This window comes from Fusarium odoratissimum (genome assembly GCF_000260195.1).
Source record: "Fusarium odoratissimum NRRL 54006 unplaced genomic scaffold supercont1.22, whole genome shotgun sequence".
NCBI lineage: Eukaryota > Fungi > Ascomycota > Sordariomycetes > Hypocreales > Nectriaceae > Fusarium > Fusarium odoratissimum.
Window position 1 is genome coordinate 151026 of NW_022158707.1, and position 14185 is coordinate 165210.

Below are 14185 nucleotides of genomic sequence, written 5' to 3' on the forward strand. Positions count from 1 at the left end.
AGGGTCGCCAGATATCAGGATAAGATTATGAGATTTCAGTAAAACTAAAAGGATTTAGTCATAGCTTTACAAATAATATTTATTAGACTTAGGTTAAGATCGAACGAGTTTTATTATCGGAACAAATTGATAAAATTAGAGCCATGTCTATTGTATATGCAAGAAGATTATTGAGCTTGAAGTGAAATGGTAAAAGTAATCTGAACTATGTGTAAGACTCTATATTGATGCGATCTTTTGCAACAAGAGATAGCATTATTCCTTTTTGTTCTTCTTCCTAGGGACGCGAGCCAACCAGTAGATAGCAATTGCAGCCACACAGTTGAAGACAACGTAAACCCAAAGTAGCCCAAAGTCTCTCCAGCGGTTGTCGAAACTAACATTGATCCCCTTCAGGAAGGTATTGGTATCTGCCATAGGACAGTATTGACACTGAGTTTTGCTGCCTGAACTCTCACCAACAAGATATCCGCCCATATTGGACATGTAATCCGACAGAAACTCCTCACATGTACCATTCGCAGGCTTGAACTCCAAGATCTCGTTGTCGGCACAAGTAACAGGCGCGTTGGCAAGAGTCGTGCCGAGGAAACCCTCTACCACGTATGTGAAAGGATTGACGCGGTACATGAAGATCCAGAAACCGGGCAGAGCATCAGGGCCAGCGAGGACGCCGCAAAATGCGAACATCATGATAAACAGCAGGTTCATGACACCACCTGCAGTATCAGCGTTGGGAAGTCCGGCGATGATCATGTGGGCGAAAGACGAAGCGAGTAGGAAGAACATCCAGACGTGAAGGAAGATGGTGATGCCACGAGAATGGACCTCGTTCGTGTACTCAGCATTGCGGTAGAGGCCGATGGGGAAGTACCAGCATATGAAGGCAAAGATACCGATGAACTAGACGGGATATCAGAAATGATCTGTCTGAGGAAGTGTGACGTAGCTTACCGAGTTCCAGACGATCTCGACTGTCAGATTGGCAAACATGAATGACTGCCAAGAGTATGTCTTTGCGGGACGCTCTCGAGCTTCGTAAAGAGTCCTCTGCTCCACAAAGGCCGGCATCATCTGTTCAGCGACCTGCGAAAATATGGTCAAGAAGATGAATACGCCAAACATCTGATTCTGAAGACCGCGGACTGTATTTTCGCCATTCATGACAGAAAGTCCAATAAACAAGGACTAGAGCGAGGTCAGCTTGTGTGAAAGAATGAAGATTTACGAGGGAAGACTTACTGCGCCGACTGTGAGAATGGCCTTGGAGTACATATAACCCGGGCTTCTCCAGTACTGAATAATAAGGCGCTTCGTGACTTCCCATAACTGTGTAGATAGAGGAGAAGCAAACTCGTTATACTCGGAGGGGTCAGCGCCGCCTGATGTAGGTGTAGGCGATGGGTGTGACGCCTTGAGAGATTCGAGCTCCTCTTGTACTGCCCTGTATTCTGGAGACTGTCTCCATGCCGCTGGCCAATCGACATCAGTATGAGTACCTGGTGCCGCCCCGATAACTTCAAGCATATGCTCTGCTGGGTTGGCCTTGGGCGGTAGAGGCGGGCCTCCGTTGCGAGTGAAGTAGTCCATCAAGATCTGCGAATTCTGACCGATTTGACCAAAATAGACAGTCTTTCCACCCTTTGCGAGCAGAAGTAGGCGGTCGAATCGTTGGAAAAGCATAGCAGAAGGCTGATGAATGGTACACAATATCGCTTGACCGCTCTTGGTCAATTGCTCCATCAAGTCGCAGATAGACCAGGAAGTCTGACTGTCGAGTCCAGAAGTCGGCTCATCGAGAAAGAGTAAAAGCTGCGGACGTGCGACAAGCTCAACAGCGATCGTAAGTCTCTTGCGCTGTTCAACATTGAGGCCTTCGCCTGGGACACCGATAATGGCATCTGCATAGGCGTCCATCCCGAGGAGCGAAAGGACAGTCTCGACGTAGTCCAGTCGTTCTTGCTTGGAGTACTTCGCTGGCTGCCGAAGCATGGCACTAAATCGTAGCGCTTCTCGTACCGTTGAACTGGCCTGGTGCAGATCCTGCTGAGTCACATAGCCCGTCTTCCTCTGAAAGGAAGAGTCGCGAGAGTGACCATTAACAAGCATATCACCGGAGACAACACCCATTGTCACCCGACTGGCGAGGACGTCGAGAAGAGTGGTTTTACCGGCACCTGAGACACCCTATGAGTACGTGAGTAAGTATGAACCGGGGTAAAATAAATCCCACTGCAGTATAGAAGGTACTAACCATGAGAGCCGTCAAGGTTCCAGGCTTGACCCAACCATCGACATGATCCAAAATCCTGCGCGTCTCGCTCTTGATCTTGACGTCGTAGCAGACATCCTTCCAATGGAAGACGGACGTTTGTTTCTCGACCTCGACCTTCTCACTCGAAGAACCAGATACCTCTTGTTTTCCTGTAGGCGTAGGAACACCCGACTCTTCATCGCTGACCCGCTTACCAGATACCTTGTGCATAGCCTCCCGGAGAAAGACCAACACTTCGCCTTTTGAGCGCTCCGAAGCGACATACTCGGTAGTCCAAAGGTGAAGAGCCATAAAGAACACAGTCCAGGCGATGATGATGCCAAAGTTCCTCCATCGGTGGCTGTTGACGAAGCCAAATGAGGCCTTCAAGTAATCCTCACCCTTGACGAATGATTGGCCGGGTACAGATCCGGGCACATTGCAAACGTATTCGCCGTTGCCTAAGCTCTCGTAACCAGGACCATGCGGGACAAAGTCTGAGCAGGGGAACTGTTGACCGACAAACTCGATTAAAAACACGCTCTCCAGGCCGTAATATACAGGGTTCACCCATCGGATCCAGCCAAGCCAGTTCTGCATATAAGCGGGAGGGATCGCGAATCCTGAGTACAAGACCAAAGCCAACAGGATGATGCAGGCAGGGGCCAGAGCCTGGGAAACGGACTTGGTTGCAGAGCCAATGAAGCGGAACATCATCGACATACAGAGAGTGATCGAGAATGAGAAAAGAAGGAAAGCGAAGAATGGACCCGGTTCGCGACGCAGGTTGCACATGAAGTATAGCGTGCAATTGAGAAGAATTGAGTTGACGACCTTGTACGGGAGATCAGTGGCCATTGCTGACAGGGCTTCGGCACTCGGATGGTAAAAAGCGTACCGAGACTGCTTTTCAACAACCTTTCGCTTTGCATACAGAGTCATGATCTCGAGGATGCTCGAGAACGCGTTGATGAGGACGATGAAGAATAGCAAAATGGTTCGACGGAAGAAGCTTGTGGTGTTGAAAGGCAGGTTGTAGAAAATACTCGAAATAATCAGTCCCTCGAATAGGTTGCTGATAAGCATGGTGAGAGTGATGCTAGGGTCTCCGATCAACATAGTGAAGCCTCGCCAGAGGTTGATGGTATATTGTTGTAGATAGGAGAGGTTGAAGGGAGACCGTTCCCTCTGAGCCGCGGCTTGATCGAGCCTTCGGGATTTGGAGAACTTTTGAAGATCATGTCCATCGAAGGGATGTTGTTCCATATAGTAGTCGATCTCGTCGATAAGTCTAGACTGTTGCTGGCTATGCTGCCAGGCCCGGGCAAACTCGTCCGAAGTTCGAGGTGGATTGGCGCCGGGGCGGATTATTCTCTCGGCTGGGTTGGTCATCGAAGTGAGGAAGTCGGCTGTTGTCTGTTGCTCGGGGCAAATGAAGCCGAGGTTCTCAAAGTAGGCTTGGGCCTCGTCCGTCCTTCCGAAGTAGATCTGACGGCCCTCGTACAGGACAATGACCTTGTCAAATAGCTATGTACCAAGTTAGCCACGGAGGTAGATTGAACAACACGCGTGGAATACTTACATCATAGGCACTCTGAGGCGCTTGGTAGATTGCGACGCAAGAGGCAATACCGAGGGTATCAGCTTGGGTGCGCAAGACACGGCAGAACTCAACGGCGTTGGCGCTATCGAGACCGCGTGTGCTGTTGTCCCAGCACTGTAGAGGGGAATATCCCAGGGCAGCCTCGGCGATGGTGACTCTCTTGCGCTCGCCGCCACTGACACCACGGACGTAGTCATCACCAACTCGAGTGTTCTTGGTATGTGAAATGCCAAACATAGCCATGATAACATCACGAAGATGCTCAGCATACTCTCGAGCTGTGACACCAGGAGGAAGCTTGTCCTTTGGAGGACATCGGCAGCGGGCGGCGAAGTAAAGGGTATCGCCGACGGTAAGATGCGGGAAATGGTGATCGACTTCGGCCGTGTAGATGGCCTCGCCTCGATAGGCTTTCTTCATCTGCTCGGGCCGGATGCCCTGGTAGTTCAAGACTGTATCGTTGCCGAAGTGGAAACCGTGGGTCTCGCCTGCAATACTGCGAAGCAGGGTTGAACAGCCCGAGCCTGGAGGACCTAGAACACATAGCATCTCTCCAGCTTCGACGTACCCGTCGATACCACGGAGGATATCAATGCGCTGACCCTTGTCCCCAAATATCTTTCTGGCGAAACTCGAAGCCTTGAGGACGATGTTGGTCAGAGTATTCTGGAAGTCGGTCGCTTGGCCAAAGCCGTATGCATTGAGGTTCTTGAACGCGGTGCCGGCAGTGCGAGGAGTACTACCATCAGCAGTTTCGGTCCGGGTCTTGAGATAGGCCTTGGCCCAATTCTTGGAGTTGAAATGGGGGCTCTGCGGATCAAGGGGACCGCCATCACTCAAGGGGAACAATGGCCCATGACCCGATGCAGCAGATTGACTCGTAAACCTGCGCGCCAAGTCGTGGATTTCCTCTTCGTACTCAGGTTCATCAGACAGGTCGTTGTTGTCCCGCGTCCTGTCACCCAACGTGGCAGAGGACATGGAAGGGGCGTCACTAGGACGCGGATCGTTTGGAGGATTCATCCGGTCTTGGGTCAAGCGATTTGGATAATATTATTGGAGAAGATGATGGATGGTTGTTAATTAGATAGCGACTGAAAGAATGGTGACAGGATCGTTGCTGTCAAGTCAATGGCACGGTTTGCACTGGGTTATCTTATAACTTGGAGTCAGAATGGAAGAGTTATTTTAGAGACGTGGACTGAATCAAATTTTACCCCGAACAGTCACTCATTTCAAGCATTATCTTACGTAGCAACGGACATCCGTAGCCCAGACATACCGGCCCTGGAATTCCGTCATGATACACATTGACTTGAAGGCCGGACGGAGTGGACGACCGAAATAGTGGGGCCTTGCGGCATCTCGGACTGTCCGAGCACCGGACCTCTCCCCTTTTATGGAGGACAGCGCCACAGACTCATCGCCATCAACGGATCGACGTGCTATATCTTGGCAACATCAATATTCAGGGTGATTTCTCGCAGATTTGTCACTTTGCCAAGCCCAAGTCTGGGAACGGGTTTTGCGGAATCCGTAATAGATAGCTACGGGCTCCGCTGCGTGGGCCTAAGCCTCAGCTGCTCAATCCTAAATTTATGGAATACCCCTAAGACTTACAATAATTTCACAAATTCTGTTAGCTGAAGGTAAGTCGCTTCTAGGTTGAGATCAAATTCAATATGATGCACTGTACGTGTAGAATATGAAACCTTCGATTAAACTTCGGATGACATTATTATCAACAAAGCAAGAACGAACATTGTTTCATACCTACGTCAGAACATAGATGAATTGCCATGCTGCCATCTTCTTGCGAAGGCCTTGTCTGGGTAAAAATCTACCTTTGAGCTGCAGACAAGATGGGGATATGAGCCAAATATTGACGACATCAAGGCTGTTTGCCAGACGACGCTACAGCTTGACGATCCAGCACTTTGTGCAGTATCGTTCTTGACTTCAGGAGGGTTCAACAAGATCTACGTGGTGGAAGTTGGATACGATCAGAGATTCGTCTTGAGAGTTTCTCTCCCAGTTGACCCTAGGCACAAGATGGCCGGCGAAGTCGCGACACTGGGATGGCTCAGCCAGCATTCGACAGTACCAGTGCCTAGAGTTATCGCGTTTGATGACACCAGAGATAACGACACCAGAGATAACGAGATTGGGTTTGAGTGGATTTTGATGGACCATGTTTCCGGCACGTCAGCCCAGACTCGATGGCGCAAGATGACTATGGAAGATAAGAAAACCCTGGTAGAGAACATCGCCCGCCATCATGCCCAACTGCTCGACATATCGACATTCCAGCAATTGGTACTCTGAAAGAAACAGACTGGGGTTTTATACCCGATAGACTGGTCTCAATGATGTTCTTCTGGGGCGATCACTACAATTTCGATGTTCATCGTGGCCCTTTTCGTTCTTCCCATGGCTGGTTGTACTCATTCCTTTTCATCATGATTAAAGGTAAGATCCTGGCAATGGACAAGGCTGTTAGAGAAGGGGATGAGGAGGATGCAGATGAAGTCATGTACAACCTACGTATCGCAAAAGAATTATACCTCCTGCTTCCCGAGATCTTTACGCCCGACGAGGACACAGATGATAAAAAGGTATTGTGGCACGACGACCTTTCATTGTCCAGCATCTAGACAAATCTAGCATACCCATCCACCATCGACATTATATACCGCGCCAGTCACAAAGGATGCCTCATCGCTGAGTAAAAAGGCGATAACACGAGCAACCTCGACTGGATCAGCTCGTCTCTTTTGCACAGTCCCCGAAAGACTGCGCTTGATGTGTTCTGCGTCATCATGCTCGTTCATAGCAGTACTCACGGACCCTAAGAACAGTCAGCCAATATTGAGACCCGTAAACCGCTAGATCATACCGGGCGAGACACAGTTAACTCGTATGTGGGCATTTTCCTTCGCAGCTGTACGCGAAAGGCCGATAACAGCTGCTTTGCTTGCGCAGTATGCGACATGTCCGGGAGCGCCGAATTGACCAAAGACACTTGCAGCAGAGACCTGACGGACAATGAGTGGTTAAACAATTTACGCTGATCTTCGAACTTACAATACTAGCCCCAGCGGACATGGCTCTGAGCTCTGCGCGTAGGCAGTTGAACACTCCGCGGGTATTGACTGCAAACATCTTATCCCAAACTTCATCGCTGTACTCAGTGAGAGGTACTGGCTCAGCAATAATGCCAGCCATGTTCACAGCACCATGGAGCTTGCCGAAAGTGTCGACGGTCTTCTGGATCCAAGCGTCCACAGAGTCACTTTTGCTGACGTCTACCACTTGATAGATATGCTTGTCACCCGAAAGCGAGTCTTTGGCCTTCTTCAGTGCTTCTTCGTTGATATCAGCGAGGGAAATTGTAGCTCCTCTCTCAGCAAGGAGCTTTGCTGTGGCTAGACCCATGCCTGATCCAGCGCCGGTTACAGCGATCTGAAATGTTATTCCTGACCAATGTTGCACGAGGGAAGGATGACCTACCACGTTCCCTTCAAAAGATGCCATTTCAGAAGTTGGTATAATAGAGAGAAAACTTGGTTCTATCAGATCAAAACTTTAGAGGAGGATTTGGCAGAGTTTATGTCCATAGCAGCCCAGCCATAACCAACTTGTCTCTGTGACGTATATCAATGAAAGGCCATTGGTGATGAGTTTACCCCGCATGGCAAGGTGATAAGCCGTTCTGGAAGTGGAAAGTCATCCCAGGTGGCGGAATGCTTGGAAGAACTCACTCTGTTGCTACCCATGTGCAATGGACCGATCACCGGCTATCAGCGAAGGAAGTGAGGACACGTCACATAATCACAGATGGAAGCATGCAAGATGAGACTTGCCAGTTCATGTTGGAGCTATTTTATATTGTCTCCGATTTCGCCTATTCATTTGAACCCGTTTTGTCTATCGGTGCTGTCCCTCCCGATCCATATGCGCTCAATACGTTCCTTCGTTTCCGTAAATATTCTCAGCCCACTTCGCTTTGCAGCGCATTCAAACCACTGTACAAAAGACGCCCGTATATCATTATCATCAGTCTCACAAGCTGCAACAAAAGCAGGCCATATCAGTCTCAAAGATCCGTATCCCATTCCAGCATCCGATGCATCAAACTCGAGGAGTCGGTCGCGCACGCCAAGAACATGCTTTTGAAGCATGCTTGGGTCCAGATCATATATCCTACGGTAAAAATACACAGAAAGCGCGTGCTGCATTGTATCGGCCAAGCTGTTCAACAGGTTGACGGACTGCTGGTGTTCTGGATCAACAGGCGCCTCAACCATCCATATTGACTGGCGAAGCACGTGCAGCTGCTTTATCCACCGCTCAACAGCCTTTGCTCGAGCCATGAACTCTTTCAATGTCAGGCCAGAGTTAATCAGTTCATCTTGGTTCTGCTCTTTCTCTCGTGCAAGCCGGATGACCAGCGAAAGCATAAAGAGGTGGAGCTCTGGTACGCCAAAGATCTCAGGATAAAGCGTAGCCGACCATATTCCCGGATGTTGAAGGTGAAGGTCATTTTCGCCCTCTTCTTGGCCTTTAACCTTGTGCATCTCCTGGTCCAAGTTACTCCACGTGGTAAGACGGAAAGACAAGCTATCCTGACTATAAGCACTGGCACCGCTCGCTTCTATCGCTTCGCGGACGCGATTACGATGATCCAAGTTCAGTGTGCTTTGAGTAAATGCACTCTCGTGTGATAGACGCTCAAACACATAGCAGTGATGTAGCAACCTGACCTTTCGAGATTTGCGTCGGTTCAGGCCTTTTGTTCGGATGAACTTCTCCGTTTCCAGGAAGAAGTATTCGGCTTCATCCCGATTGCCAGAGAGTATGGCAATCTGGACCATGGTCAAAAGAGCCATGAGTATGGACTTGTATTTTGCCGTCTTGGGGATATCATATGCAGTCTTGAGCATAAGACAAACATGAAAGTGGGCTTGTTGATAGTATGCCTTGCCTTGGTCTAGCCATTTGGTGGAGCCATGAATACCTCCAAGGCTGAAGGCGCTGATTGATAATGTGCCGTAGAATGCACATAGACTTGCGTGGTCCATCTTCTCGCCAAGGGTCAATGCCGCTAAACAGCTTTTGACATGAGGCAGAAAGAGGACGTGCCATGGTGTCTTGCTGTGGCGGTATGGAGTTAAGCCTCGAAGCACGATTGTCGCGTAATGCTTCACTAGTAACACAGCGTCGCGCGGTACATCTGTGTCAATTTGTGATGACACAGAGCCTGAGCTAGGCGAAAGGTGTGATAGGTAAAGACTTGGAGATCCAAGCTCAATTGTAGAAGACCGTGCAAATGATGAAGGAGGCTTCTGCGCAGAGGCTGATTCACCCATCCAAGGCACGGCAGTTTCAATGCCCATGGCCACGGGATCCCACCAGTCGGGGAGATCGAAGTGTCCTGGATCCAGCCAGCTGCTCACAGGAAAGCTTTCCAGCGTCTTCAACCAATCTGTACGAGGAATAAGCGCGTTATGTTCCGCTGATATTTGATGCTGAGAATCTCGAGGAGTCGTTCCAGTCGCAAAGTCGAGTGTTGAGGCGACAACTTCCACGTCGTCATCGAAGTCAGGAAGTAGTATTTGATCTTCTTCAACAGCGCCGTGAACCTGTGGACCCTCTATTGCGTCCTCATTTATCTCGTTCAAAGTACCCAAGGGGTTTGAGGACAATTGTTGCGCAATGCGAAAAGCCCCAAAAGGTCCTCTGAAGATCTGAAGGTCTGGAGACGCCTTTTCGGATTCTTCGTCAATTTGAGAAAGATGCCAACCCGCTAGCTCTGGCGGAACATCTTGCGCAATCTGTTCGCTCAGACGCTCTCGTTCTTGGTCCGTTAATAGTGGTCTTCGAAATCGCGCGATTCCTGTTGACGAGGGATCGTCAAAGTCGAAGAAAATGTCTTTACTATAACCGCCGCAATCAAGACCCGAAATGTTACACATAGAACATCCAGGACGTCCTTCATCGCATTTCACACGACGGCTGCGACACTGGGAAGGGTCAGTCTGGAATGACGGGTTTGAGTAAGTGAACATACGGTAACGCATCCTCCAAACGAACGAGTCCGCCGTCCTGGGACCCGCTTGGCCTTTGCTGTGGACTTCCCTACAGAAGGAGGCATAGTGAAGAGAAGCTGTCTCCTCGACGAGACCTTCTTCTCAGCCGGGAATGCCCACTTGTAAAGGTGCAAGATGCAGGCATCGGCAGTCCCCCCGTGGTGGAGAAGTGAGATAAGGCTAATCGCTTCCCCGCCTTTCGGTTATCGGTATCAATCCCTCTCCTGGGGACACTTTCCTATCCTAAGAAGACGATGAAACCTTGAATAGAGTGATGGAAGGTCAGCGGAAATAGAAGCCCTCCAGTTCGTATTGGTAGTTGGCTCCTACAGGGCGCACTTTGATCTCGTGTCCTTCGGATTATCGCGTGTGATAAGGTTCTCCCCGCACTTTGCAACGTCGTTACTTCATCCAAACTTGTGATTGGAAGGGGAATGTTCCACTATCGAAGCCACCATCGTAAAAGGAAAGTTATATCTGGTGGCGAGACATGTCCCTTTTCACTGTGTGATAGCATGACAGGAAAGTCGAACAGACTATCCTGTTCAGGTCATTGGCTGAGAAGAAAACGTGAAGGCAATTCCGACATTACACGATCGAATCATTAATCTCAAGATATATAGATACCGACTGACATTGGCACTTTGCATCAAGTTGAAGCAAGAAGACAATTCCATACACCGTCGCACATCGGATCATTCACACCTTCAGCAATGGGTTCCGTACCTCAGCCTACCAGCAATTTCGACGTTCTCATCCTGGGCGCAGGTCTCTCTGGCCTATGCTCACTCTACCAACTCAAGCAGCGCTTCCCAGAATGGCGTATCAGGGTTCTTGATGCCGCTCCAGACGTTGGGGGCACCTGGTACTGGAATTCTTACCCCGGATGTCGATTCGATTCTGAGTCGCTGTCTTACTGCTTCTCATTCGACAAGGAGCTTCTTGATGAGTGGCACTGGAAGGAGGCCTTTTCGCCCCAGCCAGAGACTCATAAGTACATCACCTACTTTGCTGAGAAGCACAATCTCAAGAAGGATGTTCAGTTTAACACTAGTGTTACAAAGGCTACATGGAGTGAGGCTGATCACACATGGACTTTTGTAGATGAAGCTGGTAACGAATACGTCTCCACGTTCTTCATTAGCTGCATGGGTTTCCTCTCTGCGCCCACTCTGCCCGCAATTGAAGGTATCGAAGACTTCAGCGGCAAGCTCTTTCATACTTCTCGCTGGCCCAAGGATCTCGACATCAATCGCGACTTTGTGGGCAAGAAGATTGGAGTAATCGGGACAGGCGCGACGGGCATTCAAATCACAACTGCCGTCTCCAAAGTGGAGGGCGTTGAGTCTCTCAGCGTCTTCCAACGCACAGCCAATTGGTCCGCTCCTCTTCGCAACTCTGAGATCACCATTGAGCAAATGGCCGAGCACAAGAAGAACTATGAGAACATCTTCAAGATTTGTGAAACGAGTTCATCTGGTTTCATGCACCATGGTGACCCTCGAAAGTCTCTTGAGGTCTCGGAAGAGGAACGCCTAGAGCTCTGGGAGAAGCTCTACAACACCCCTGGTTTTGGAAAGTGGCTGGGCGTGTTCTCTGATACGTACACCGATCGATACGCCAACAGTTTGTACTCAAACTTCATGGCTGAGAAGATCAGACAAAGAGTTAACGACCCTGCTATTGCGGAGAGCCTTATTCCCAAAGACCACGGTTTTGGCACGCGCCGAGTCCCTATGGAGAGTGGTTATTTTGAAGCCTTCAACAAGCCAAACGTTCACCTTGTTGATCTTAAGAAGTCGCCCATTGATCGTGTCACACCATCAGGCATCCTGACCTCCGATGGCAAGGAGCACAATCTTGACATTCTGATCTGCGCTACTGGATTTAATGCGATTACCGGTGCCTTCAGTGCTATCGACTGGCATGGCAAGAAGAACCGACCATTGATCGCAACGAGCGACAGCCCTAAGGGCGACCAAGCAGTTTGGGTTGACCATCGACCCCGAACATTCCTGGGCATCACTGTTCCCTCGATGCCAAACATGTTCATGGTTCTCGGTCCCCATCAGCCGTTCGGTAACGCCACTCGCAACATTGAGCACGGTGTGCAAGCTATCTCAGATATGCTGCAGTACTGCAAGGACAACGGTTACACTTCCGTTGAGCCAACAGAAGACGCCGTTGAGCAATGGACCGAGCATGTGGTGAAGTGCAGTGAGAGCCAGGTTCTTATGAATGAGATTGACAGTTGGATGACAGGCGTGAACAAGAACGTCAAGGGCAAAAATGTTAGAAGTGTTGCACGATATAGTGGTCGCATTGGAGAGTATCGAAGGCGGTGCGCGGAGGTCAAGAAGTCGGGCTACAAGGGTCTTGTTTTTGCATAGATAGAGGTAATCAAGTTTCATTTCACTTGCAAAAGCACTTATTCTTTTCCATGCAACAGTATTCGAGGGAGACTTTTATGCACCAATACTGCTCATAACGGGAAATCTATGCAATTGTGATCATGGTCATATAATTGACGAATATGACTTGGCAAAACACATCATAACACTTATAAGGATATCTTCACTAGCATTTATGCAGCTTCCGATAATTACAGTAAGACACCACAAGTTTATACTTGACGAGCTGTCGCCAGCACATTCTGCAACAGACATTATCTGGAAGCATCTAACCTAGGTAACCTATAGTGCCAGTCATGGCTGGAACAGTTTGATTTGGTCAATAGACAAGTCACTCGGTGATAATTCATCACAAATTCCCGAGATGTCTCCGTTCAAGTCCACCCTCTGTCACGGAGCTGCCTTCCCATTATCATCTGCTCATCAGATTGAGGCTATCCAGCGAATACGTTATCATGCATTCCCCGCATTTCAAAGAGGAAAGTTATATCTGGTGGCTGATCAGTGTGGGGCGAGCCCAAGATAGCGATCACGCTCCACGTCAAACGAGGAAAGCTTCTCCAAATTAGCTACGGATATCGGTCGCCGAATCGCGGACCTGTCAAACGTGGGACAATTCGGATGGAATAGTTATAGGTGTATAAGAGCGACTCTATGCTGAAAAGATAGACATCAATATCAATCATTATTATCTCAAGCATTTGTCAAATCACCAATCCCTCATCTCTAATACTTTTATCACAATGGATGTTCCAGGTTACGCTTTGATCACAGGAGGTGCTTCAGGCATCGGCCGAGCATGCGCCAGAGCATTTGCTCGCGATGGCGGCGCCGGTATTGCACTCATAGATCTCAACCTTGAATCTCTGCAAATCGTCAAGTCCGAGATTGAAAAGGAACAATTGTCACCTAAAAAGGACTTCAAGATTGAGATCTACTCTGCAGACGTCACAGATGAGAACCGAATCAACGAGATTGTTGCAGACGTTGCACAGAAGTATGGTCGCATCGACTATGTTGTCAATGCAGCCGGTATTGCCATGAAGCATCAAGGCGGTGCAGCCTTTGCTCATACAGCTGATTGGAACCGTGTTGTCAGCATCAACCTTACTGGAACATTTTTTGTGCTTAGAGCTACTGCGCAAGTCATGTTAAAGCAAGAGCCCATCCGCTCATCTATCAACGGAAGGGAATTGCAGCGCGGATCGATCGTCAACTTCTCTTCCATCCAGGGCGTTGTTGGTATTCCACTGTCTACATCTTATACAGCTGCCAAGCATGCCATCATTGGCCTCACACGTTCAGCATCGGAGGACTACGCTAAAGAGGGACTTCGCATCAACGCCATCTGCCCAGGATACACGGAGACACCAATGACCACAAAGAACCCCGAGGTGCTGAAGGCTATGCAAGAGCGAATCACAACAGCCGTTCCTATGCAGAGGATGGGTGCACCCGAAGAGATTGCTGATGGTGTTTTGTATCTCTCTGGAGGACGAAGTTCTTTTGTTACTGGGTCTGCTTTGGTTGTTGATGGTGGTTATACCCAAAGGTAATCACGAATGGGAGGACTACTAGGTTTGAGGATTGGATTAAGCATTGGGAGCTGGAACCTGGGTATCATAGATTGAGCAGTAGGCTGATGCATCGTACGTCCTAGGCTAAGACGGTGCAGGCATCTCAGATGATAATCGATGTTGAAACGTCTTGCTATACCCTCGTTTTTGTTCTTATACCACAGTCAGTGAGTGCACTTTTAGTTCTTGAAGTTGAATCATGCTAAGTTCTACAGGCCTCACTCAGATATGATTACTTGACATATTTCTAG

General features: G+C 49.1%; 7 protein-coding genes across 7 annotated transcripts; 4 read left to right on the plus strand and 3 right to left on the minus strand.

Moving 5' to 3' along the window:
- Nucleotides 1–116: 116 nt before the first annotated feature.
- On the minus strand, nt 117–5068 carry FOIG_11502 (ATPase). The gene is made up of 5 exons (XM_031212074.1): nt 3837–5068; nt 2255–3781; nt 1243–2187; nt 955–1188; nt 117–903 (listed from the first exon to the last, which is right to left on the minus strand). The coding sequence occupies exons 1-5, from the start codon at nt 4878–4880 to the stop codon at nt 256–258; spliced, it is 4398 nt and encodes a 1465-aa protein (XP_031058051.1). The 5' UTR covers nt 4881–5068; the 3' UTR covers nt 117–255.
- Nucleotides 5069–5656: 588 nt separating this feature from the next.
- On the plus strand, nt 5657–6182 carry FOIG_11503 (uncharacterized protein; the record flags this gene model as incomplete). Its single annotated transcript, XM_031212075.1, has 2 exons — nt 5657–5689; nt 5754–6182. 2 exons carry the CDS (start codon nt 5657–5659, stop codon nt 6180–6182), a joined length of 462 nt encoding a protein of 153 aa, XP_031058052.1.
- Nucleotides 6183–6226: 44 nt separating this feature from the next.
- FOIG_11504 (uncharacterized protein) lies at nt 6227–6511 on the plus strand (the record flags this gene model as incomplete). Its single annotated transcript, XM_031212076.1, has 2 exons — nt 6227–6278; nt 6327–6511. 2 exons carry the CDS (start codon nt 6227–6229, stop codon nt 6509–6511), a joined length of 237 nt encoding a protein of 78 aa, XP_031058053.1.
- Nucleotides 6512–6517: 6 nt separating this feature from the next.
- Nucleotides 6518–7391, minus strand: FOIG_11505 (uncharacterized protein; the record flags this gene model as incomplete). The annotated part of the gene is made up of 4 exons (XM_031212077.1): nt 6518–6705; nt 6754–6892; nt 6942–7319; nt 7368–7391. 4 exons carry the CDS (start codon nt 7389–7391, stop codon nt 6518–6520), a joined length of 729 nt encoding a protein of 242 aa, XP_031058054.1.
- A 298-nt stretch (nt 7392–7689) lies between these two features.
- Nucleotides 7690–10334, minus strand: FOIG_11506 (uncharacterized protein). The gene is made up of 2 exons (XM_031212078.1): nt 9928–10334; nt 7690–9880 (listed from the first exon to the last, which is right to left on the minus strand). The coding sequence occupies exons 1-2, from the start codon at nt 10009–10011 to the stop codon at nt 7766–7768; spliced, it is 2199 nt and encodes a 732-aa protein (XP_031058055.1). The 5' UTR covers nt 10012–10334; the 3' UTR covers nt 7690–7765.
- Nucleotides 10227–12419, plus strand: FOIG_11507 (uncharacterized protein). The gene has a single exon (XM_031212079.1). The coding sequence runs from the start codon at nt 10660–10662 to the stop codon at nt 12334–12336; it is 1677 nt and encodes a 558-aa protein (XP_031058056.1). The 5' UTR covers nt 10227–10659; the 3' UTR covers nt 12337–12419.
- Nucleotides 12420–13100: 681 nt separating this feature from the next.
- On the plus strand, nt 13101–14068 carry FOIG_11508 (uncharacterized protein; the record flags this gene model as incomplete). Its single annotated transcript, XM_031212080.1, has 1 exon — nt 13101–14068. The coding sequence occupies one exon, from the start codon at nt 13101–13103 to the stop codon at nt 13911–13913; it is 813 nt and encodes a 270-aa protein (XP_031058057.1). The 3' UTR covers nt 13914–14068.
- Nucleotides 14069–14185: the final 117 nt, after the last annotated feature.